The 23,831-nt window shown below is 42.2% G+C and overlaps 3 protein-coding genes across 18 annotated transcripts in view; 2 read left to right on the plus strand and 1 right to left on the minus strand.

Moving 5' to 3' along the window:
* Positions 1 to 7,237, plus strand: part of nbeaa (neurobeachin a) — a 59,875-nt gene extending 52,638 nt beyond the window's left edge. For 10 of the 13 annotated variants that reach the window (XM_086012960.1, XM_086012961.1, XM_086012968.1 and 7 more), the window contains 8 exons: positions 689 to 881; positions 1,740 to 1,811; positions 1,911 to 2,066; positions 2,129 to 2,299; positions 2,371 to 2,472; positions 3,695 to 3,891; positions 4,861 to 5,012; positions 6,060 to 7,237. In XM_086012960.1, coding sequence (XP_085869086.1) covers positions 689 to 881; positions 1,740 to 1,811; positions 1,911 to 2,066; positions 2,129 to 2,299; positions 2,371 to 2,472; positions 3,695 to 3,891; positions 4,861 to 5,012; positions 6,060 to 6,150 — 1,134 coding nt within the window. In that variant the 3' untranslated portion in view covers positions 6,151 to 7,237. The remainder of the gene's footprint in view (positions 1 to 688; positions 882 to 1,739; positions 1,812 to 1,910; positions 2,067 to 2,128; positions 2,300 to 2,370; positions 2,473 to 3,694; positions 3,892 to 4,860; positions 5,013 to 6,059) is intronic. The other 3 variants (XM_086012962.1, XM_086012970.1, XM_086012972.1) reach the window with 1 other exon arrangement.
* A 496-nt stretch (positions 7,238 to 7,733) lies between these two features.
* sertm1 (serine rich and transmembrane domain containing 1) lies at positions 7,734 to 12,572 on the minus strand. 3 transcript variants are annotated; one of them, XM_086012979.1, is made up of 3 exons: positions 12,521 to 12,559; positions 8,787 to 8,896; positions 7,734 to 8,715 (listed from the first exon to the last, which is right to left on the minus strand). In XM_086012979.1, exons 2-3 carry the CDS (start codon positions 8,794 to 8,796, stop codon positions 8,378 to 8,380), a joined length of 348 nt encoding a protein of 115 aa, XP_085869105.1. In that variant the 5' UTR covers positions 8,797 to 8,896; positions 12,521 to 12,559; the 3' UTR covers positions 7,734 to 8,377. The 3 variants fall into 3 exon arrangements, with proteins under 3 accessions (XP_085869105.1, XP_085869106.1, XP_085869108.1); XM_086012980.1 differs by having other exon boundaries at positions 8,787 to 8,873; positions 12,436 to 12,553; XM_086012982.1 differs by lacking the exon at positions 8,787 to 8,896 and having other exon boundaries at positions 12,521 to 12,572.
* Positions 12,573 to 16,136: 3,564 nt separating this feature from the next.
* sparta (spartin a) lies at positions 16,137 to 23,447 on the plus strand. Of its 2 annotated transcripts, none has more exons than XM_086012975.1 (8): positions 16,137 to 16,252; positions 17,800 to 18,463; positions 20,097 to 20,291; positions 20,412 to 20,550; positions 21,566 to 21,760; positions 21,848 to 22,006; positions 22,105 to 22,195; positions 22,278 to 22,866. In XM_086012975.1, the coding sequence occupies exons 2-8, from the start codon at positions 17,801 to 17,803 to the stop codon at positions 22,321 to 22,323; spliced, it is 1,488 nt and encodes a 495-aa protein (XP_085869101.1). In that variant the 5' UTR covers positions 16,137 to 16,252; position 17,800; the 3' UTR covers positions 22,324 to 22,866. The 2 variants fall into 2 exon arrangements, with proteins under 2 accessions (XP_085869101.1, XP_085869100.1); XM_086012974.1 differs by having other exon boundaries at positions 16,233 to 16,252; positions 22,717 to 23,447.
* The last annotated feature ends 384 nt before the right edge of the window (positions 23,448 to 23,831 follow it).

The following is a 23,831-nucleotide window of genomic DNA, read 5'->3' on the forward strand; positions in this document are numbered from 1 at the left end:
ATGGAAAATCCCCCGTTGATTTTGAATGACATTTGCAGAAGTAGCTGTAGCTAAAAGAGTATGTCCATATGTTTGGGCATGTATCTTTTGAGGCATTTCCCAAAGACAAGTGCTCTGCATCAAAGACACCAGTTGATTTTTGAATGAGCCGAAGAAGTCACAGGGATCAAAGGAAAAGCAGCACTGTCACCCCACTGCATGTGAGCGGTGTCAGACGGTTTGACTGTTTGATTGTTTTTCTATTTCTGAGTAAAAAAAAAAAAAAAAGACTGATTTAGAATGACATCTTCAGTTCTAAGGCTCTGCAAAAACATTTTCTACAGTTTAATTCAATACACCGGTGCAAGAATGCATTTGAACGATTTAAGGCAACCAACTGGTACGTTAGTACGTCACATAAAAATAAATAAATATTATAAAATAAATGATGGAAATGAGAACCGACAAGAACAGGAAAGCTATTGCTTTTGCCTGCCTTTTGTAATGCAGGTGTTGCTGTTTAGCCTCTACGCTTCCTCCATGTCGACCCGATCCCTTGCTCCTTGGTGTGAACCTGCCGTGACCCTCGTCCCCCACTAATCTTGCCGTTTCCCTTCCCTCCTCTCCGCCCTGGTTCTGTCTCTTCCTCCATTTCCATACCCCTCGTCCTCCTCTTCCTCTTCCTGGCTCTCTCTGTCTGTCTCACCAGTGTTTCCTTCCTCAGAGTCCTCTGATGTTTAAGGATCAGATGCAGCAGGACGTGATCATGGTGCTCAAGTTCCCGTCCAACTCTCCCGTCACGCACGTGGCCGCCAACACGCTGCCTCACCTCAGCATCCCCGCTGCCGTCACCGTCACGTGCAGCCGCCTCTTCGCCGTCAACCGCTGGCACAATACCGTCGGTCAGTCTGTCCGTCTACACTGGGTTTACACATCTACTTGTATGTATCAGTATTTCCAGAGGAGACAAAGGTATTTTTGAATCGTCGTTTATTATAGATGAGTCACATTTTGTTCTTGAATCAAATTGTAGCCTTCAAGTTATCCAAGGTATTGAATCAAATTGTATCATTCTAGATGAGCAAAATATCATTCTGGAGTTGAATCGTGTCATTCTGAATGAGCCATTTAATTTTTGCGAATGAAATTGTATGGTTCTAGATAAGACAAAGATCTCAAATATCATTCTTGATGCATACAATTCTAGATTAGGCAACTGTCCCAAATTTGGATCTTGAGTTGTGTTGTTTTCTGCTAGATAAGCCAAATGTCATTCTTGAAACAAATTGTATCATTCTAGATTAGCCAAATACACAAAATATTGTTCTTAAAGGGAATTGCGTCATTCTAGATGAGCTCGTCAGTGTTCCGAAAAGAAATTGTATTATTCTAGATGAGCCAAATATCGTTCTTGAAGAGAGTGTGTCATTCTTTATTAGCCATTTAGTGTTCTTGAATGAAAGTGTAAAGTTTTAGATGGGATATCATTTTTGATTCATATCGTATCTTTCTAGATTAGACAAATCTCCCAAATATTGTTCTTGAATTGTATTGTATACTTCAAGTTTAGAATCCATTCCATCCGTTCCATTCTAGACCAACCAGATATTGTCCTGGAATGGCAATTTACCGTTCTGGATGAACCAAATTACAGTTTAGAAACATTGTCCAGATATGGTTCTAGAATGGAATCATTTAGATCAAAATGAGCCAAATATCATAGCTTTTTGTTTAAGTGCGTTGTGTTGGACCGCCTCCAGGCCTGCGAGGTGCACCAGGATATTCCCTGGAGCAGGCTCACCACCTTCCCATCGAGATGGATCCTCTCATAGGTCAGTGTGCTTCTTGTATTCAGTCAATCAAAAGAGAGTCTTCAAGTGGGCATTCATATCATGAAGTGGTGAGCAACGTGTCTGCGTGCTTCCGTCCAGCCAACAACTCCGGCACCAACAAACGTCAGATCACGGACCTGGTGGACCAGAGCATCCAGATCAACACGCACTGCTTCGTGGTGACGGCCGACAACCGCTACATCCTGGTGTGCGGCTTCTGGGACAAGAGTTTCCGGGTCTACTCCACTGAGACCGGTGCGACCCGTCGGACGGTTCCGCCATTGAGCCGCCTTTTAAACCCTCAACACTCACCACAGGGAAGCTGACCCAGATCGTGTTCGGCCACTGGGACGTGGTGACGTGTCTGGCCCGGTCCGAGTCCTACATCGGGGGAGACTGCTACATTGTGTCTGGCTCCAGGGACGCCACTCTTCTTCTGTGGTACTGGAGCGGGCGGCACCACATTATCGGGGACAACCCCAACAACAGTGAGTGCAGGACTGTAGACAACAAGAGGGTCTTGACTAGAAATGAACCCTTTTTTACATTTTAACTGCAGGTGACTATCCCGCCCCCCGGGCCGTCTTGACGGGACACGACCACGAGGTGGTGTGCGTGTCTGTCTGCGCCGAGCTGGGATTGGTCATCAGCGGGGCCAAAGGTAAGACAGAAACGGTTCTTGAATTGTATCGTAGGGTTCTAGTTGTACATGATCTGAATTTTCTAAATATTGTTCATGAATCAAAAAGTATTGTTGTAATCTAGATGAACCAAATAGGATTCTTGAAACAAATGCTATCCAGATTAAGTCTTGTTCCGGACTCATATCTTTGTAGATGAGTCAAATATCATTCTGGAATTACATTGTAAAGTTCTAGATTAGTCAAATATCATTCTTGAATTATATTGTTATAGAAAAGCCAGATAGCGTTTTTTAATCATGTCATGGGATCTAGATGAGGTATATATTGTTACTGAATCTCATGGTATCACTTTAAATGAGGACACAAAAAAAGCTCTGGAATCATATATCAATCTAGAAAAGCCAAGTATCTTTCTTGAATCATATTTTAGGGGCTTTCAAGAGTTGAATATTTTACTTGAATCAAAATGCGATATCTGAATTAACCAAATAGCTTTCCTGAAACAAATTCTATCATTCTAGATCTGTGTTTTTCAAACTTTTTTGAGTCAAGGCACATTCATTTCATTGAAAAAATCCCGCGGCACACCAGCTGCTAAAATTGTGAAAAAAAAGAAGCTTATTTTAACAAGGTAAGTGTTATATTGTTTACATAAGCATTTTTTAATATTGACGTATGACGTTATATTATAACGTCTTGAATAGGAATTAAATAAAGACAAAGAAAAAAAGTATTGTATAGTGTTTCATATTGATACTCAGTGTGAAACATGGGCCGGTTTGGATAAACATGCGTCACTAATTCGCCTGTCTCTAAACAAAGACAATTGGCTACCTGTTGCTGCTGCTGCCACCTGCTGGTATGGAAGAGTACTACAATATAGTAAAGACATGATTACGCTGCCAGGCGCTAGACCGCACAGGCAGACAAATTAGATAATTTCCCACGGCACGCCTGACAATATCTCTCACACACTGGTGTGCCACGGCACACAGTTTGAAAAACACTGTTCTAGATAACCATACAGCGTATTGTTTTTCTACCGTATCATTCAAGTTGAGTCAAATATTTTTAGCGAATCACTTCATATGCTTCTACCTACTTAGTGTCGCAAATGTCATTTGCGAGTCTTATCTTATTGTCTACGGTAAAAAAAAAAACATGAAGGCAAACGCCGCCTTGTGAGTGATTGACAAGCCTCTGTGAATGCGTGTAAATATGTGCCTCGCGACTCCTTAGAGGGCCCGTGCCTGGTGCACACCATCACGGGGGACCTCCTGAGGGCCCTGGAGGGTCCCGAGCTGTGCCAGCAGCCACGTCTGATCTCGGTGTCCAGCGAGGGCCACTGCATCATCTACTACGAGCGCGGACGCTTCTGTAACTTCAGCATCAACGGCAAGCTCCTGGCTCAGATGGAAGTCAACGACTCCACGCGGGTGAGGCCCACCGCAGGCTTCAAAAACACATTTCAAGTATTGTTCTTGACTCATTCCAGATTAGCTACGTAGCCTTTTTGAAACAAATGGTGTCGTTCGAGGCAAGCAAGATCTCGTTCTTGAAATTAATTTTATTGTTCTTGAATGAGCCATTCTTTCCACGTGAGCCGAATATCATTCTTGAATTGTACAGTTTCATTCTGGGTGAGCCAAATATACTCCTTGAATCCAATTGTAGAGTTGTAAATAAGCCAAATAGCATGCTTGAAATGAATCCTAACATATTCTATATTAGACAAATGTCTCAAATATCATTTTTGTATTGAAAGTTTTTCTAGATGAGACAAATATTTTTTTTGAGTCATCTTGGATTGCTCTTGATGAGCCACATTATCGGTCTTGAATCATTTCCTATCTTTCTAGATCGGCTAATTACCGTTCTTCAACGGAATTGTATAGTTTTAGAGATGAACCAATGATTTTTCTTATATATAATCGTATTGTTTTAGATGAGGCAGATATCATTCTTGACTCATATTGCGTCATTCTGGACAAGCTTAAAATCGTTGATGAACTCATTGTATCACTCAAGATGAGCCAGCTATGATTCTTGGTTCATATTGTCTCATTCTGCAGTAGATTAGCCTAGTACAAGTCTTGAAGGCCATTGTATCATTCAGAATCAAATCATATCCTTCCAGATTAATATCCAGAGCAATACCGTTCTTGAATCATACATCTTGAATCACATCGTTGAATATCAGCCAAGTATTGTTTTTGGATTGAACGGTATTGTTCTAGATGAGCCAAATATCGTTTTTTTTTAAATTATTATTATGTCGTTTTAGATTAGCTACATAGGCTTTTTGAATCATATGGGATCATTGTAAATGAGCCAAATATCGTACTAGAATTGAATTGTATTGTCCTTTAACCTTATATCAAACTGCTCTGCTTGCATCCTGCCAGGCCATCCTGCTGAGCAGCGACGGGCAGAACCTGGTGACGGGCGGCGACAACGGCGTTGTGGAGGTGTGGCAGGCCTGCGATTTCAAGCAGCTCTACATCTACCCGGGATGCGACGCTGGCATCCGCGCCATGGACCTGTCGCACGACCAGAGGTAACCACGGCGACCATGCCCTTGGGACTGTTGCCAATTGAAATTGGTTGTCGGGGAGTAACATGTTACCATTCCCAGTGTTGTGTGCTAGATGTTTAAAAAAAAATCTCACAAGGGAGGGAACTATTGCCGAGGTATCTGTTGCCAGGGATAATGTTCCGTTGTTGCTGTTACTATTAAATTGTTGCTATGGAAACTCGCTGTAAACTGTTACGAGAATCAGTTGCCATGGAGACTTAGGGCCAGGTGAACAGATGCAGTTGTCACTGTTGCTATAAGCTCTTCCTGCAGAAACAGTTGTTGGGGAAAATAACTAGTAAGTGCTTGAAAAGGACACCATTGCGAGGGAAACCTTTAATGTTGCAGCTGTTGTTGTGGAAGCTGTTGCCAGGGAAACCATTCTGGATGAAGCTGTTTGCCATGGATAAAATTGCTTCTGAAACACTTCCCTCTGAAACTGTCACTCTTGTGACTATCAGCTGGAAGCTATTTCCGAGGAAGCTGTACCTGCTGCTAAGCAAACTCTTTCTGTAAACAGTTGCCAGGGAAACTGTTGCTAGGGTTAGACTTGTTGGAATAAAAGTTTCTGCGCTGAATGTTGTTGAACTTGTCACCAGGGAATGTGTTATTAATGGATGCTGTTTCCAAGGAGAATGTTGCTGAGGAAGCTGTTGCCAAAGAAACTGTTACCAAGGATACTGTTGCCAAGGAGAAAATACCTGAGGAATGTTGCCAGAGAAACTGTAAGTTGACCTTTGCAAGGTCAGCATTGACAAGGAAGCTGTTGCCAAGTAGAATGTTGCTGATGAAGCTGAATTGTGTTGAAGCTGTTGCTGAGGAAGTTGATTCTGGGTTCTGGTGGAAGCTGTTACCATGGAAACTGTGTGTGTGGGGGAACAGTTCCCCAGGAGAATGTTGCCTGGGATCTTCTTACACACAAAATTCTTCCTTAGGAATCTGTTGTCAAGGAAAATGTAGCAGACAAAATGGTTTCCAGGGAAACTATTACCAGGGGAGCCGTCACCTGACTTTTTGTTTTTGCCATAGAACGCTAATCACCGGCATGGCGTCCGGCAGCATCGTGGCGTTCAACATCGACTTCAACCGCTGGCACTACGAGCATCAGAACCGCTACTGAGGCCGTGGGAAAGCAACTCTCCAGGTACACGACAAGAAGACTTAACGTTCTGGTTCCTTTGACGGGACTGTGTGTACTCACACACTAACACACCTAAACATACACACACACACAAACACACACCCGAGCCCAAAGAGGACATACCCAACAGAGTGCGGATTGGTCACTGGGGCTGGCGGGTCAGGTTCTGGGTTTGGGGGTTCTGCTTTAACGCTTCAGTGAGCCGGACACTCTTTGCGGAGATGATCCGCCTTTCAGTTCCTGTTACAATTTAGATTCTTTTACTTTAGTGTAAATATAACTCGGCCTCATTTTTTTTGGTGTGTTCTTTAATTTATTGCTGTTTGTAACATAATGTGTAATAACAAGAACGGTGACCATGACGACGATGATAAGAAAGTCGAGGATGGTGATCGTTTTTGCCGGAGATGTTACCGACCAGGATGAAGACCCCCCCCCACACACACACACACACACTTATGATTTCTATTTTGCCTTTTTTTTTTCTTTTTACATTTAGTGATCGTCGTGTCAAATATGTACATAAAAAGTCTCGCTTTTTCCGGCCCACGCGCTCACATTATTTAAAAAGAATCCAAGTTATTTTCTTTTTTTTCTATTTGCACTTTGCACCAATCACACGTCATTATTTATGATTAGGCTTTGTTTCTTATTGCTCAACGGCCTTTTCACAGGGGGTTTAATTGTTATGATTGCGATTATTCTTACGATGGGCCGGGTTCTTTCTGTTCCTTCTCGCCCGGGGCCGGGATGAAATCTTTGTGCATCGATGTTTGTATTTAAACGCTCACGTGTGAAGATTTTACAGCAATATGACGACGAGCGTGCGCACGACCAGCGTGGACGCACACGCACGTAACTCTAGCCACACACACACGCACACGCACATATACACACACACTCATCCAAAAACCGACAAACGAAGAAGAAAAAAAAAAAAGGTGAAATATTTTTGGATCTATGAAACCCTTAAAAACTATTGTATTCATGTTTTATTGCAAAAATGTAAAATATGACATGTGTGAGTTGGAAAAAAAATCATAAGAAAAATAAATTATGCAAAGAATTTGATGACTTGGCTTTTTGATTTTTCATGCATTTCACAAGCTTTCTTTAACAAGCAACAAGTCGGTTTTATTCTATTTGGAAAGAAATATGCCTGATCGGCAATGCGTTAAGAAGAAGAAAAGAGAGCAATCCGAATTGTCTCGACTGTCACGCCCCAATTTTGTATGGCTGTAAAGTGTTAAATGACACTTTGAAAAAATGATATTTTTGGCCACAAGTGCAATATTTTTGCAGAAAAATACAACCGTTGACCACAAAAAGGTTTCTTTTACGAAAAAACATGCTTTACTTTGCCCCCAAACTCTATATGGATATATTTGTATGACATATTTGTCCACAAAAGTTGTATCTTACAAAAAAAAAACTATAAAAGTACAAATGTTTGTGCGGTAAAATACAATGTTGTGGTAAAAAACTACCGTATTTTCCGGACTATACAGCACACCAACCTTAAAATGCATAATACAGAAGAAAAAAGCAAATATAAGTCGCACTGGAGTATAAATCGTCATCTTTATGTTCTTTATGTGGGTTACAATAATATGTGAAATGATATACAGGTAATGTGTTAAAAAGTTGCACCCCCGGCCAAACTATGAAAAAAAAAAAAAACTTATAGTCCAGAAAATACGGTCCAACAAAAATTTGCATTTTAATGCTTTATTATTTAAAAGATTTTTTTTGTACACTTAACTATTTTGTCTAACTCTCGATTATATTGGTTATAATTCCACTTCGACCATTAGATGGCAACACACCATTTAGTTTGAGACTACAAATTTGAAAGAACGCAACCTAGTTTTGGTAGGTCAAACAAACAGAAAATGGACATACCTCAAAAACCTCATGTGTTAGAAAAAAATACATTTTTGGAATCAGTGTCAAAAATTTGTTAAGGGAGACGTAAAGCCATCTCTGATTAAAATTTGCTGTTGATCATCATCACCGTTATTGAACGTCAAACACTGTAATCCTACTTTTTACGCCTACAGAAAGTGACGGCTCTCCAGTCACAGTGAAACAAAAACGTTTTCAAACATTTATTTACTATTTCATGGACATTTGCACTGCATTTCCCAGAAGTCTTTGCAGCAGCCTCGCCGCACGGCTGCATATGTTTTTTCTGCGTGCGTGAGACTCAGGCGCAAAGTGAGGAAACGGTGGACCTCCGCGAAGACGAGATGCTGCAGATCTCCATGTTGGTGAAGGAGCTCCGAGGCTCGCCGCAGGATGAGGAACAGGAGGACGAAGACGAGATGATGTTCTTCAGCCTGTGAAGGGCGATGACCAGCAGGCTGAGCAGGAACAGCAGGAGGCCCAGGAATAGCCACACGTACACGGAGACGCCGCCGGCTCGACCCGGAGCCGCCGCCGCCGATGGTGATGACGATCCGGGGACGGACGTTGAAGAGAAGCGTAGGAAGGTTCCGTTTCCCACCGCAGAGGTATCGGTTTGATCCATCCTGGGTTTCCCAGCTGCGGCGAAAACATGTGCTCAGAATGAAACCGTCACATTCAAAATCCTTTTAAATGGCGTCAACACACACCTGCCACCATTCAAAGTGCCTCTGATTCACCCGAAATAAAGTTGAGCTGTTCTCGTAGGGCTTTTCCTGGCACGCTTGTGGTCACATCTTAAAGCACAAAACATGGTCCGCTTCCACGGCAGCAGAGGGATCTCATTCTGCCAAGGTATTAAACTCTACACTACACAACACTTTGTACTATAATAAGAACAATATTTTTGGCCATAGGGTCCAATTTGTGTACATCATTGTAACATATGACCAGAAAGTTGTATTTTGGAAGAAAAATGTTGTCTAGGTCCATGAACCGACAGTATACCCGAATTGATCCTGCTATTGAGAGTAATAACAACAGGGGGAGCCCTTATCTCACTAGTATCCCATTAGGTAGGCCCTCATCTCCTTCACATGAGACTAAAAGAGCAGGAAGACTTGCTTTTGATATTGGAGGTCATCTTGTCCGTGTGATGTCACTTCCTGATTCTTTTTACACTTGAGTCGCCAGCCGTGCGCCGCCCACGTGCGACGTGCGTTGTTTGCCTGCCTGTGATCCGCTGCTCATTGTGAAGCTTGAGTGCTTGATAATTGCTCTTAATCAGGCTTTTTGTCGCCTGGCAACCAGGCCCGCAGGTCACACGTTTTACTGGCAAGGCCGCTTTTAAAAGGGCTCATCATCGCCCCCTAGCACACATTAGGGAGCTTGCTTTGTTTGTTTTCTAACAAGCAACATCATCTGTTTGTTTGACTACACTCATCTCTCAGCACTTGTGCAACTGCACAGTCTAGATCGTCGCCCGGCATCTCACCAGTTTTGTTGGCGACGCTCCTGTCTCGGCGTCATCCCTTTAGCCGCGCTTATCGCTCAATATGTTGTCCGTTTGATTGACGATGCTCATGTCTCAGCATGTCATTCATGTGATTGACTAGCATTCCACCGATTTTTGATGACATGTCTCAGCAGCATCCATTTGTTTAACTACAATCATCTCTCAGAATTTGGCGCACTTGTGTGATCGTCTCTCAGCATTCCACCCGTTTTATTGAGGATAACATATCATCCAGGGGAATGACCACATTCATCTCTCAGCATGTCATGGATTTGATTTACTACTTTCATGTCTCCGCATGTGGTGCACAGGCGGTTGTCTCTCAGCATTTTACCCATTTCAATGACAGCACCAATTTGTGAGCATGCCATTCATGTGGGTGACTGCACTCATCTCTCAGCATGTCGTGCACTTGTGTGACTGTTGTCAATGTGAAGTTCATCCATTTGGTCGCTAGTGTGTCTCAGGGTCATCCATTTGATTAACTGCATTACCATCATCTCTCAGTATTTTATTGACTACACGAATGTCTCAGCATGGCGGCCATTTGATTAAAGGGACACTTGGGTGAGCTTAACATTGGGACTTATATAATAGGTTTGCATGTAAAAATGACATCAGTACTAAAATGCCCCCCTCAAAAGACCCTGTTGTGATTTAAGGTCTTTTTTTGTGATTAGATTTACGACAAATTGCCCCACCCCTTTTTGGGGCGTGGCTTATGTTATATTTTCTGTCTCAGCTGTCTACGTCACGGGAGGGAGCCAAGCGTGGTAATATTGCTCGCTTTGTCAGTTCTGTTGTCTAAATTGGCGACCGGATCGCCACCAAAATGCAAATGCACATTACTACTCTTGTCCTCTTCAACCCGTGAAAGTATAAAAGTCTTCTGCACAATAGTTTGGATGTATTGACATAAAACGTGATCTCCCATGTTGACCTCCACAAAATCAAAAATAACGTGGCGATTGTTCCTCCACTTTCACAAGCTGAGCGGACAAGAGCATGAATGCGCACACAAACCCCGACTGGTTATATTTCGGACATTTAGCGACGCTAAACTCGTGTCAACTCTCGGGAGGCAGACGGCGACTGGCAGTGGGCAAGCAATCAGGCAAGCATGGATCTTTATCCCCTCCCCTTCCCAGCTAACAGTAGGATAACAGTACAGCTAATAGCAACAACTAGCTTCAGGCCGTTAAAACAAAAGGCGTTAGCACAACAACATTAGCTCCTTACTGTCCACGCAGTTGTGTGGAGGTGATCATGAGCCTATGTCTTCATGTCGCGGGGTTGCCTCCCAAGCAGTCGCGTGCCTTGTCCGACACCGCTTGCAGCCGCGAGAGTGAAGCGGCGTCAGAGTGAGGTAAGACCTCATCAAACACCAGGAGTGTCTTGAACGTGCGCATCCGAGTCCACAACCGAGTGTGGCCGCATTGGAACGCACCATTTCGGCTGTTTCGTTCCATTGGAAGGCGTGTTGTCGGTCGAAAAACTGGGGGCATTCCTCATCCGAATAAATGTGCACGTCCACTCATTCCCGCTTCAGTCTCTGTAAATATTCTGACTGGTGTTAAATGCCTCACCTGTCCTAACTGTGATCAGCAAAGAAGCAGTGTTTATTTATTTTATTTTTTTTTAGCAAAGAAACAGTGTGCGCTCGCCCCAGCATAAATCTATGTAGCTCTGCTGACTTCCACATTTCCTCATTCTCATATAAATCAGCCACGGAGAGGTTAATCCTTTTGATATGTTGAAGTGGTCATTAGTAAGGATGTCCACATCAATTTTGGTGCCAATTGATCACCGTTTTTGGACGTTATAAGCAATGAAAGAACAATGATTTCCAATGGAGGGTTTGGAATCGGTCCCTCCAGTGACTCCGACCGAACAAGGATAGAACGGTAGGGGGCGCGGCCATTCTCCTCATTAACAAGAGGAGAGGTTATTCATGGAGTCACTTATTTCCTAATTTCTCCCAAATGTATTGATAAAATAGAAAATGACAACTCTTTTCATTTTCCCGATTAAAAAATATGTAAAATGAACTTAGTTAGTTAGTTAGTGAAAACATGGCCATCCCGGCCTCACCGTCCCTTTAACTACTCAGCATGTTTACCCAATGGAGTAAACTTTTCTTGTTTCTCGTTAAAAGCCCACTTGTTTTTTCACGCGTGTGGGTCCATGCATTTTCGCTCTGCCCAAAGATTTGTCATTCAGCATGCACAAATATTCAGTCACACTTTCTCCTCAGAGGATCATCACGCCATGAATAATGGAGACGATTCAAAAAGTCATGACATTTAGTGTGAGCGCATGTGTGTGCCTCAGTATGTTGCCCTCTTGTGTTACTGCACTCATCTCTCAGCCTAAATACCGAGAGATGAGCGACTACAGCACTTACGCGTGATTGCAATCATCTCTTTGTCTCACTCATAAGCATATATTATATCAGTATGTCTTCTGTTTCTTTGACTACACTCAAGTCCGAGCAATGAGCGTGCGGTGCACATTCTGACCATCTCTCAGCATTTGACCCATTTTATGTCATCTCATCCATTTGAGGGCCTAATCGTCTCTCAGCATGTCATTCATTTGAGGGACTGCCCTCGTGTCTCAGCATGCTGCATGCAACTGTGACTGCACATCCTGCCCTCAATCTTCTCTCAGCGTTTCACCCGACAGACAACACTCGCATCTCAGCATATCGTCCATTTGACTGACTGCGCGCAGACGGTCTCTCAGAATGCATTCTAGTAGATTGACTGCACTCAGCATTTGATTAACTACACTCACGTTTCAGCATTGCCACGCACGCAATTTCACAATAATCTCATGCTCACCTATAGAGGAATAATGTAACAGTTGAGTCAATTTAAAGTCTCATAACAAAACAAAAAAGAAGCAACAGGAAGTCTTTCAACAAACCCGATTGGATGTCGAACCTCAATCCAGCGCCATGTCGCCTCTTCCTCTGCCCGGTCGCTCTCATGCACACTCTACTCTTCCTCCCCTCACTTGCTCTCTCTCTCTCTCGCTCGCTCTCTCACTCACTCTTGCTCTCTCTCGTCAGCACCACACACACCTCTCATTCACAAGATTAGATTTTACACATGTGAACGCACACTCATGTCATCATTCCGTCTCCTCCTCGTATTCCTGCCGTGTGGCCACGCTTATTAGAAATGGATCAATATCGACCCTCGTGAGGATAAGCGGTTCAGATAATGGATGAATGGATTGTGCACACACACACACACATTAACACAATCACACTGTGTGTGAGTGAGTGAGTGAAGACTGAAGAACAACGATAAATTCTTTTTGGGGCCTGGGCTCCCATTTTGTGACTGATTCCCAATTATTCCCGGATAATCCCTAAATATTGGCTCACCCTCCCGAGGCGAGGATGGCGCGCTTGCATGCGGCTCACGCAGACGCCCGACTGGAGGTTCTGTTTGTCTTGCTGTGCGTTTTAGAATATAGGAAGTTCTTTAAAGCGGAAGTCAACCCAAACATATTTTTTTCAAGAATATGTTCCCAGCAGGCCCACTAGTTGAAACATGGCATTTTGATAAATATTGCGGTTGTGGAATAAGTGTTAATCCACTAGTTTTTCGGCATCTCAGAGGGCGGCCATTTTGTCTCCTGTCAACTGAAAATGACATCACAACTGCTCACAATGACCAATCACGGCTCAGTTTCAGAAAACAGGTCAGCCGTGATTGGTCGCTTTTAGCAGTTGTGATGTCATTTTCAGTCGACGGGAGACATAATGGCCGCCCCCAGAGATGGCTAAAAACAAGTGCATTTTGCTACATAATTTATATTCCACAAACGCAAAATTAATCAGAATGTTTCAACTAATGGGCCTGCTGGGAACATATTCTTGAAAAAAAATGTGTTTGGGTTGACTTCCGCTTTAAGGGCGCACAATGCAATAGTACATCCACACGTACACAGAGTGCGACATGCTCAATGTGTTAAGCGCATGCCCGATTCAGATTCAGTCCTCTATTGGGGAAATAGAGCTGAGGAACCATTTTCTCATCAATGAATCACTCATGAATACAAAATGCCATTAAATATGGTACTAATTCATGGACAATTGAATCAATTATTCCAATGAATTCTCTCACGTTTTAATCACCTTCACGTTTCTTGGATTTTGTTCGACCTCTTGAAACATAATAAACATCTCAGAAATGGCCACTTGTTTGTTTTTCTCGCCGGTAGTGATGACAGCGGCAGGTCAGCGGAGACGATGTGAGGGTGTCGACACGCACACACACACACGCGCGTACACACGGTGTGAGTGTCAGCCACGGTGTGCTGGTCCAGAATAACAATGAGCGAAATGGCAAACAGACGCCGGCGCCATCCTAAAATAAAAAAAACTGCGATAGCAGCCGACTGAGACGTCGGCTGCAATCACTCTTGTATGGAATACAAAAGTACGTTTAAAATGAAATAAACATAGACGTCTTCCAAACATTTTGGCAATTTATAGTCTTCTAGCCTCTCCGCTCAGGCGAGACGGCAGAATATTTGAATACATGAATAATTTAGGGCGCCAAAAGATTTTTTTGTGGGAAGGGATGCTTTAAAAATGCAAATCTGATTAAAAAAAAAAGACGCGTCTCGACATTTATAATTCATGCCATACGCAGTTAGCGGATGCTAAAGCTAACTTTTAGAATAAAAATAAAAATGAAACTGTGAGGTCTTATTATACTGTAAGTCACCAAACTTAAGACTTAAGACTACTGAGCTGTTGTTAAGGGTTTGAATGTTGTGTTTAGTCCTAGTTTTGGTGAAATTAACATGAGCCAAAGCAGCTGCAGCAAACACAAATCCAAGATGAGTTCTGTTAGATTTGTAATTGGATGAGCGAGCCTTCTGCCTTCCATTGTTGGTTGAACTAATTTGATGGGGTTTTTTTTTTTGGCATTGTTACAGCTAACAATAATCGTTTGCTTCGTTCCTGTTTCGTTTGAATTATCCGATTGATTATTCCATCAAACAATCAGATGGAATTGCTCGCCTCTGTGTGGAGGCCGTAAAAGTGACGTTTAAGGGCTAAACTTTTCCATCGACATTTTTTGAGTCGACTTATTTGAGGTATTCGACTTTTATCTAATGATTTTGTAGTAAGGAACTTAGACAACCACAATATCCAATAAAATATAAAACACAACAATACAAATTCAAAAATAATTTACTAATAATATAATAATTAATAATAATTTACTACAAATTTTAAACTATATATTTTTTTCATGAATGTCACTGGGTGGGCAGTCTGTCAATCTGGGTGGGCCTATGCACAACCAGGCCCACCCATTGCTCCGCCCCTGGCAATTTCATCTTTTAAATCAGAATCAATTTATTCAAATTGTTTTTGTCACATCCCTGCTGTTTCCGCTTTTCTCAGGTTCTGCCGCGTCCCTTCCATAGCGCCGCTCGCTGAGCTGCCTCACCTGTGACTCACGCAGAGGACAAACCTTGATTGACACACACGCGTCACACCCCGCTTGCATTGTAACTACATGAGTCAGCACCCAAAAAAATCATAAATTACGTGTGTATTCTTTCCATACGTTGTGCAGACACAGACAAAAAGTGACATTTCTGTTTGCCTTAAATCACTGACCCGAAAGAATGGAAAGTTTGAGTTTCAAAAGCTTAAAGGGACATGTGGATGAGCTTAACATTGGCACTTATATAAAAAGTTTGCATGTAAAAATGACATCAGTACAAAAATGTTCCGCCCAAAAGACTCTGTAGTGATTTAAGGTTTTTTTTGTGATTAGATTTACGACAAATTGCCCCGCCCCTTTTTGGGGCTGGGCTTGTTATGTTTTCGGTCTCAGCGGTCTACGTCACGGGAGGGAGCCAAGCTGCTAATATTGCTCGCTTTGTCAGTTCTGTTGTCTAAAACGGCGACCGATCGCTACCAATGTGCAAATGCACATTACTACTCTTGTCCACTTCAACCCGTGAAAGTATAAAAGTGTTTTATTGACATAAAAAACGTGATGTCATCATGATCACCTCCACAAAATCAAAAATACTGTGGCGATCGCTTCTCCACTTTCACAAGCTGAGCGGACAAGAGCAGGAATGCGCACACGAACCCCGACTGGTTTATATTTCGTGGTTAATCCTTTTGATTTGTTGAAGTGGGAAAGTAGTAAGGATGTCCACATAAATTTTGGTGCCAATTGATGACCGTTTTTGGACGTTGTAAGCAATGAAAGTACAATGGTTTCCATTGGAGAGTTTGTAATCGGTCCCACGGGTGACTCCGACCGAACAAGGATAGAACGCGAGGGGACGCGGGCATTTACCTCATTAACAAGAGGCGTTATTCATGGAGTCACTTATTTCCTAATTTCTGACAACTCTTTTCATTTTCCTGATCAACAAATATATAAACTTGTTGTTCATGAAAACATGGCCATCCGGGCCCAACCATCCCTTTAAGCAGGAAGTGACGTGCCGGCGGAGGCCGGGGGCGTGACAGGTGAGGTCAAATCTTTACAAATGACTCACACGCGTTGTTGTCATGTCAGTGAGCAGTTGAGAGTGAAATAAGGATACTTTGAAAGTCACATTTTTGGGTGTTTTTTCCCCACAGGAAGTGTCTACGCAATCAAGGTGAGCAAGATTATTATTATTATTTTATTGTTGTTTTACTAAGATTTCCAAATGACTTGTATATACGAATGCTGCTTACTTTGCTGGGACTTTCTGTAGAAAACGTTTGTGTGTTAAAGTTATAATACTCTTCATAATAATAATAATAATAAAAGGAGAGCAAATACTTGTCATGCAGGTTGAACCGGGCGAACATGACACAAACTCAGCTGGCTGCACCTGTCCTCTGTGTACAAGTCAAGTAGTGGTGATACATTTACATTGTGTGTCTACCAGGAAAAAAACAAAAAAACAAAACACTGAAACAGTATATTTACTGTCAGAACATGTATTGTTTCTTTTCAAAGCTTTTAAATCATGCAAAGATAATTCTTAGCTCACCAAGTAATATCACAATGACTGACATTAAAATACAGTAGCGCAGTGGCCCTAAGTGTTCATCAAAACCAAGCCAGGTTTTATTCACAAAAATAAATATTTTGTATTATAGTAAGACACCGTAACATCAGTTTGAATATTAGCGTGGTGCTTGAATGTAGGAGAAGAGACGGTATCTAAATAATTATTACACATACAAAATAATAAACACATTTAAAAGTGAAATACACTTGAACTGTCCTCAACGAATGTACTGAACTGGATGAATGAAAAAAGATGCAGTTCAAACATTGAATTGATTTTTGGGGGGGGGGGCGTACCACAGCGGGACCCACGTACTGCGTTGATAATCACTGCATATAACATAACAAAACAAAAACAATAAAACTTATTTGTAATCTTAATTACTATTAGTGTGAAGTAAGATGAAAGTGTTTTATTGTATGTATTATTAGCTTATGTTGTACTATTGTACATTCATATTTTTATCTTGCATTTTATATTTATATTTTTAAAGGCCGCTTTTTCTCTTTTAATGTAGTTTTTATGCATTTTATGTTGTACTATTTTAGATAGCTTTCTTCTGATTTTATTTAATAGTTCTATTTTATATTAGTTAGCATATTACTTTTATATTCTTTATTTTGTGTTTTATTCAGGATTTTGTATTTTTATGTAGTTTTTATGTGTTTTATTCATTTTGTTGTATTTGGTCATTTATATTTTTCTATAACATGCATATATATATATATATATATATATATATATATATATATATATATATATATATCGTTATATATATATATATATATATATTTAGAACTTTGAGATTTCAATAAAAACGTTAAAAAAATATATATATATATATATACATATATATATGTATATATATATATATGTATATGTATATATATATGTATATATATATGTATATGTATATATATATGTATATATATATATATATGTATATATATATATATATGTATATGTATATATATATATATATGTATATATATATATATATATATATATATATATATATATATATATGTATATATATATATATTTTTTTTTTTTTTACGTTTTTATTGAAATCTCAAAGTTCTAAATGCAACAAAAAATATAATAATTCATAGTAAGGCAAGTGTTATGAAATGCGTTTTCCTCAGCATGGCGGAGCCGGCAGAGCTGCTGCTGATCAAGGACCAGTACGAGCTGGCTTTCCGCTGCCTGAGCCACGGCCTGTCGCTGGAGGAGGGCGGCAATCGCTCCGAGGCGGCCGAGTACTACCGCAAGGGCCACCAGCACCTCATGCAGGGCCTGGGCGTGCCCACCGGGGGTCCGCGTCACCAGGGGCCTGTGTGGGAACAAGCCCGAGAGCTGCAGCGGAGAATGGAGGGCGCCCTTTTCACCGTCAGCAGCCACCTCTCCGCCCTGGATGCCTCGCAGACGCCCCCTGCCGCCCAGAGGCGGCGGCTGCTCATGGACCTGACCCCCAGCCTTCACCCCGTGCAGCACCTGTACCCCTCCATCCCCCCCTTGCTCCCGGCGAGGAACGCGCCGCCAGTCATGTCCCAGAGCTCGGCCCAGCCGCCGGTGTACTCGCCCCAGCCCGCCGACGGCCACCGCAGCCTGGACGGCGGGCCGGCGCCGGCCGGGTGGAGCCCGGCCCAGCCGGAAAGTCAGAGCGAGCTGCTTCTGATCCCCTCGGGCGTGCAGATGTTCTTCGTGGCCCCCAGCGGGCAGGTGAGTGCCCTGTCGCACCCCGGATACCTTCGGATCGTCAGCTTTGCTACCCGGCCGCCTGACGGGAGGGGGCCCGTCTTCCTGGATGTGAGTACACTTGCTTTTTGATGCTTTTCTGATTATTTTACTCCTTTTGATACGTCATTTGACTGCAATGCACTCAGATGTGGCAAAGATACTAACACTAAGTACATTGGAAATTAAAAAAAAAAATTGAGTGAACTCAAAATTTCATAGCAGTAAACTTTGATGACATTTTAAGTTGGGCAATTCAACAAAATATTAAAGTTTTGCTGCTGTGAAAATTGTTTTTCACGCATTTTCAACAAAAAAAATAAAAGTTTACTGAACTAATTGTCCCAGGTTTTGTCCCCCAACTTAAAAATATAAATAAAAACAACTCAGGATTTTTTTGTACAGAAAAGTACTTAAGTGAAAATGTGTAAAGTAAAACATTAACACAAAAAAGAGACAAAGTGATTTTTAGATTTATTACAGTATTTCGGTTTGCAGTTACATTCAAATGCACTGCATCATACTTAATGTTTTTGTTTGGATTTTTTTAGAGCTCTTTTCTAATATTTTGAGGCTTACTTATAGGATAAAAAGGGAGCAAAATATATTGCAAATAGAACAAATGAAAATATAAATATTATACATGAGATGAAAAATTGCTGAATAAATATTAGGAAAAATATTCAAACTACGTAAATGAGTATAAAACACAAAGTTACGTGAAATGCTTAATAAAAATACAACAAATATAATTGTCCTATAGTTAAGTAAAGTAGAAAGGTAAACACTTTGAAATGTACATAAATACAAAAGTAAAAGGTTCATTTAAATTTTTTGACTGTCAATCATACAGAATACCATTTCCCACTTTTATTAACTTTCTTAGTGCTCATGTGGCAAGAAATGAAGCTAATGACTGCTAACATTGCGAACTTCAAAAGTTAGCTAATGACTGAAAAAATAAACCTTACTTGTATGTTTTTGCCCAAATTAGATTGCAAATTTTTCACCACCAGACGCTGGTGTTATTTTTTCAGGCGGCAACATCAAACATTTCTCCAGATGGGGAATATATTGATCCTCCAAAATTTGTTCCCGCTGTCGTTAATGCTCCCTGGTTCACGTTCCTCACCAAGAGTAACAAAGTATATTTACTTTGTTACTTCCCAATAGCTGAGAGCAAACAAAGCTGATGAATGCCACGCCAAGCGGTTGACACTCAGCGCTTTGTTGGGCAGCAACACAATGGACGCATTAACGCGCCACTCAGCGCTTTGTTGCCCTCACACAGCTCGTCATTGTGCCAGGCGGCAACAAAAAAACCCGCCGCCGCCCGACTGACCGACCGACCCGTGACAAAGCGCGATTTCTTTTGTTGACAAAGTTGTTTTTTTTTTATTAACGGCTTTGCTTATTTGTCAGAAGTGTTTCCCAAACTTTACAGAGCCGATGTGTGTGATTAATACTTCCAAACTCTCACGGCGCACCACCAAAAATGTCACAAAAGTATCAAGCAGTACCAAATCGTCCACTTTCATACATGCACACCTCCTGTGTACGTAATGATTCAATTCAAATGCATTGCACTTAAAAGTTAAATCTAACAGAACCGTATTTAGCAAATGTACTGTACTGGATAAAAAAAAAGAAAGAAAAAAAGCGATTGTGTTTTCCATCATGTACCCTTTGTGTATGTTTGGTTCAGGTGTGCGGCTGGTTGCACCCGCTCACCCCGAGCACCCCGGTGCTGCTGGCCCCATCCGGCATCTTCATGCTGCCCGATACGCTGGCACCGATGCCGGGCGCCTTTATCGGCGTGGTGCTATCGTCACAGCTTCCCGCCGCCGACCGAGAGATGTTCCAGGACCTCATGACGCAGCTGACCGACTTCAGGGTGCAGGTTGGTGGCGTGGCTTCGGCATCTTGCGAGGGCGTATCGATAAAATCATCAAATGCATGCCAAGGCATGTACAGTATCGATTGAATACCAAACGCTTTGGTGGGGATTGTGTTGCGGCAGAGTTCAGACAGCGTGGGCCCCGAGGTCATCAGCCTGAGTGAGACGGTGCCCCTCGGTCCTCCGGTGGTGTCTCCCGAGAACGGGGCCAAAGCGCCTCTTCCCACTTGGAGCGAGAAGATGGGCCAGGGAATCGTTTCAGGTGAGCGTGAGGGTAAAATTCGATTTTGACGCCTGGGTAGGAAGGAGAAATAAGCAGTTTAAATGTAAACAACTGGGTTTTTCTAACATAAGACGTGGTACACACAAAAATAATCAGGCTTTTTTTTGTCCCGATTTTATCCGTTCCCGTCCAAAATTTGTCCTGGTAATGGAGTGTACAACAGGTCGGAGCTGACATTTGTAAATAGTAAACATGTTCATAATTTATGACCAAAAATCTTTATGTGTGTGGGGAAAGCCAACAACCCCAAGCAGGTTTAGAATACCTTTGCATTTTTCATTATGGTTTATTTTTATTTTGTGTTGACTTTTGCTTTTAAAATTCTGGTAGTTTTAATTTGTTTTTAGAGATGGTTTGTTATTTTTTTCTGTATTTTTAATTTAGTTTAGTTTTTATTAGTTTTAGTTTTTCTTATAATCTATGGATTGTTTGTCAAGCGTATTATAAATGAAACAAAATCGCTAAGTATTGCGTAATAAAGAAAAGTAACCTACAATTGTCAAACAACTGTTTGACCTTCCGTCTTCTGTACGGTCATATAGCAATATCGAATTAATTGCACTTCAAATGAACCCCAAAAGATGGTGTCCAATATTAATTTACAAAGACAAAAACAAAGGACATTTGCATTATAGTTAGTTTTAATTATGTTTATAAAAGATGTGGTTTCAGTTCATTTTTGCTTTTTTTTTCTAAAGCATTTTTGTTTGTATTTTATTTTCATGAACTATAATAACCTTGCTCCCAAGTAATGACTTGTGAAATGGAATGTGGCCAATCAAGTAGCTTGGAAATGACCCAAGAGGCCGCTTCATCTCAAAATGGTTGACTTTCTATATCTCTTCAGGCATGGCTTCTTGAGACGTTTTTGTAGGTCTACTCCTAATAGACGCGGCTTCTAAATTTCGTGTTGCAAAGTGAAACAGGATTCGGGGGCTGAATTTTCAAAAATGCGCTGAAGGGCGATGTTCATTCGCGTCCATTGTCTCTCCAGGGGCGACGCGGTTGGGCCATGAGGTGGTCAGAGGGGCCGAGGCCACCACCAGGGCCATTCAGAAGGGGGCTTTAAAGATCCGTGACCACCTGACGCCCGAGGAAACGCCCTCGCAAGTCAGCCCGCAGGTCTCCAAAGGCCTGCAGGTCACCAAGCAGGCCACGGGGGGAGCTTTGCGAGTCAGCCAGTACTTGGGTGAGCTGTCGAAAGGACTCACCAAGGTATCATAATAGAAAGTCCGATACTGTCCTTTCTTATGATAGTTTGCATGCATTTTGACAGTGGATGGCGTGAGCACATTGGCCGAGCATCTGGCAGAGAAGGTGGCCCCTCAAGTGAAAAAGCACGGCGCCAAGCTGCTCCCCGAGGCCATGAAGAGCAAAGATGGGGAGCCGTCCAATCTTGAGGGAGCCAAATTCGTGGTCACCAGAAGCCTGCAAGGTGACCATTATTTCCGTTCTCCTCATCAGCGCAGCGGTCCGTGGTACACCACCACAACAAGAACTCAAGTCCTTTTGTCTTTCACATCCGCACGTCAGGCTTCACCGCCGTGTGGACCAGCTTGGAGACGGGAGCCAAGCTCATCGGGAAGAGCGTGTCATCCGAAACGGTCAACACGGTCACGTACAAGTGAGTCGGCGTCTCTCAACCTTTGCGTGGGTCACTTCCTGTTTGAGAGCTTCCTGATTTCTTTCTGCTTGCATCTTTTCAGATATAGGGGCTTAGGGAAGCTATTAAACACGCCCGGTGACTTCTAACTCTTCTTTTCCACTTGTCTCTTGGCTTTTTGGTAATGTATTTATGCTTGCCGAGTGATTCACTGGAGTTTTTTTTCTGTAAATTTTCCCTTCTGGTGTGTCTGGGTACTGCTAACTAATAAAGGAAATTGGATGAAATAAGTAAGTACATTTCATTTATATCGTGTCGCACTCATAGAGAGGACAATTGCTTCGCTTAGTTAAACAGTCCTTCTGTACATAAAGTGCTCACAAAAAGTTCAGGATCGAGGTTAGTCTCATCAGCAGGTTGCAGCGGAGAGAGCGGAGGAGCCACAGAAAGGAATACAGCAAAATATTCGACACGTTTGCATTTTGCTTTCTGCACATTTGACTTTTCTTTGTACATTTAAATTGAACCTCCTCGCGGCCAAGGTACGGCAACGATGCGGGCCAGGCCACCGACACGGCGCTGCGTTCGGTGACCAACGTGGGCGTGACGGCGTACAACGTGGACAACCTGGGCCTGAAGGCCATCATGAAGACCACGGGCAAGGAGATGGCCAAAGGCATGGTGAAGAGCTCCAAGGCCAAAGAGGTGGCGGCGGGCGAGAACGGGACACCCGGGGAGTCGCAGGGTGCTGCGCAGGCAGCCACCAGTGACGACAAGGCCAAGCAAGTGCAGAAAGACAAGGTGGACGAGGGCAAAAAGAAAACTTGATACAGTGAGAGAGGTGGTGGTTCCTTTTTTCACCTATGTATTCACAATCCTTTTTTATTGCACTGGGCATATGCTGTTGATCAGTAGCATAATTATGCATTGTTTCAGAAAATTGAAGTCGTTTTTATTACATTGACTTTAACACTGAGTATTGTTTTCTTGTGCTGTTCTGCTCAAGCTGAGATTTTCATGACAATGTTTGTTTACCTGGTTAATCCAATTTTATACAATTGTTCTAAATAGTTTTGTACAATAACATGATTTGTGTATAATTTTGTTGGTGCTATCTGCTACATTTTGTTGGATTAAAGCATTCCTGACGTTGAAATAAATTGTGTATTTCATTTTTGAACACGGTTGCCATCAATTTTTCCACCGCCCCTGATAATGTTCTTTGAAAGAATGGATGTACAGATGACACCCAAGCAAATGTCGAATCGGTGAATATAACTTTCTCTGTATATATTGTAACTATTTGTCTTTATTTTTCTAACATTGTCCTTCTTCCTTTTCATATTAAAAGGACAGATAAATCATCATAACTGCTCATAGCTGTTTTTTAATCTGCACACTTAAACGCCTCCCCGCGTTTCTTTGACGTCACTAAACAAAGGCGACCGTGGCGAAACTAGAGACGTAAAGGCTATCACTTCCGCTTTCGCTAGGGAGACGTGAAGCACCTCCGGCAAACACAAAGAACGCCTACCCGCCCGTACTCCAAAATTAACGTGTTTATTGGTAACATTTCCAGGCTCCGCACACATCTCCTCCACTGACGTCACCGGGTGGCGCAAATGTGCAAAGCACCGTTGAACGAGCAGTTTCCAAG

The sequence above is a fragment of the Filicampus tigris genome, chromosome 17, assembly GCF_054856515.1.
Source record: "Filicampus tigris isolate MCC_2025a chromosome 17, RoL_Ftig_1.0, whole genome shotgun sequence".
Lineage (NCBI taxonomy): Eukaryota > Metazoa > Chordata > Actinopteri > Syngnathiformes > Syngnathidae > Filicampus > Filicampus tigris.

What these genes read in the sequence shown, in the direction of transcription:
- sparta (XM_086012974.1), top strand. Translation starts at nt 17,801, where the DNA reads ATGGCGGAGCCGGCAGAGCTGCTGCTGATCAAGGACCAGTACGAGCTG. An exon ending in GCGAGTCAGCCAGTACTTGG is followed by an intron (nt 21,761 to 21,847) that starts GTGAGCTGTCGA and finishes GCATTTTGACAG; the next exon opens with TGGATGGCGTGAGCACATTG. An exon ending in GGTCACCAGAAGCCTGCAAG is followed by an intron (nt 22,007 to 22,104) that starts GTGACCATTATT and finishes TCCGCACGTCAG; the next exon opens with GCTTCACCGCCGTGTGGACC.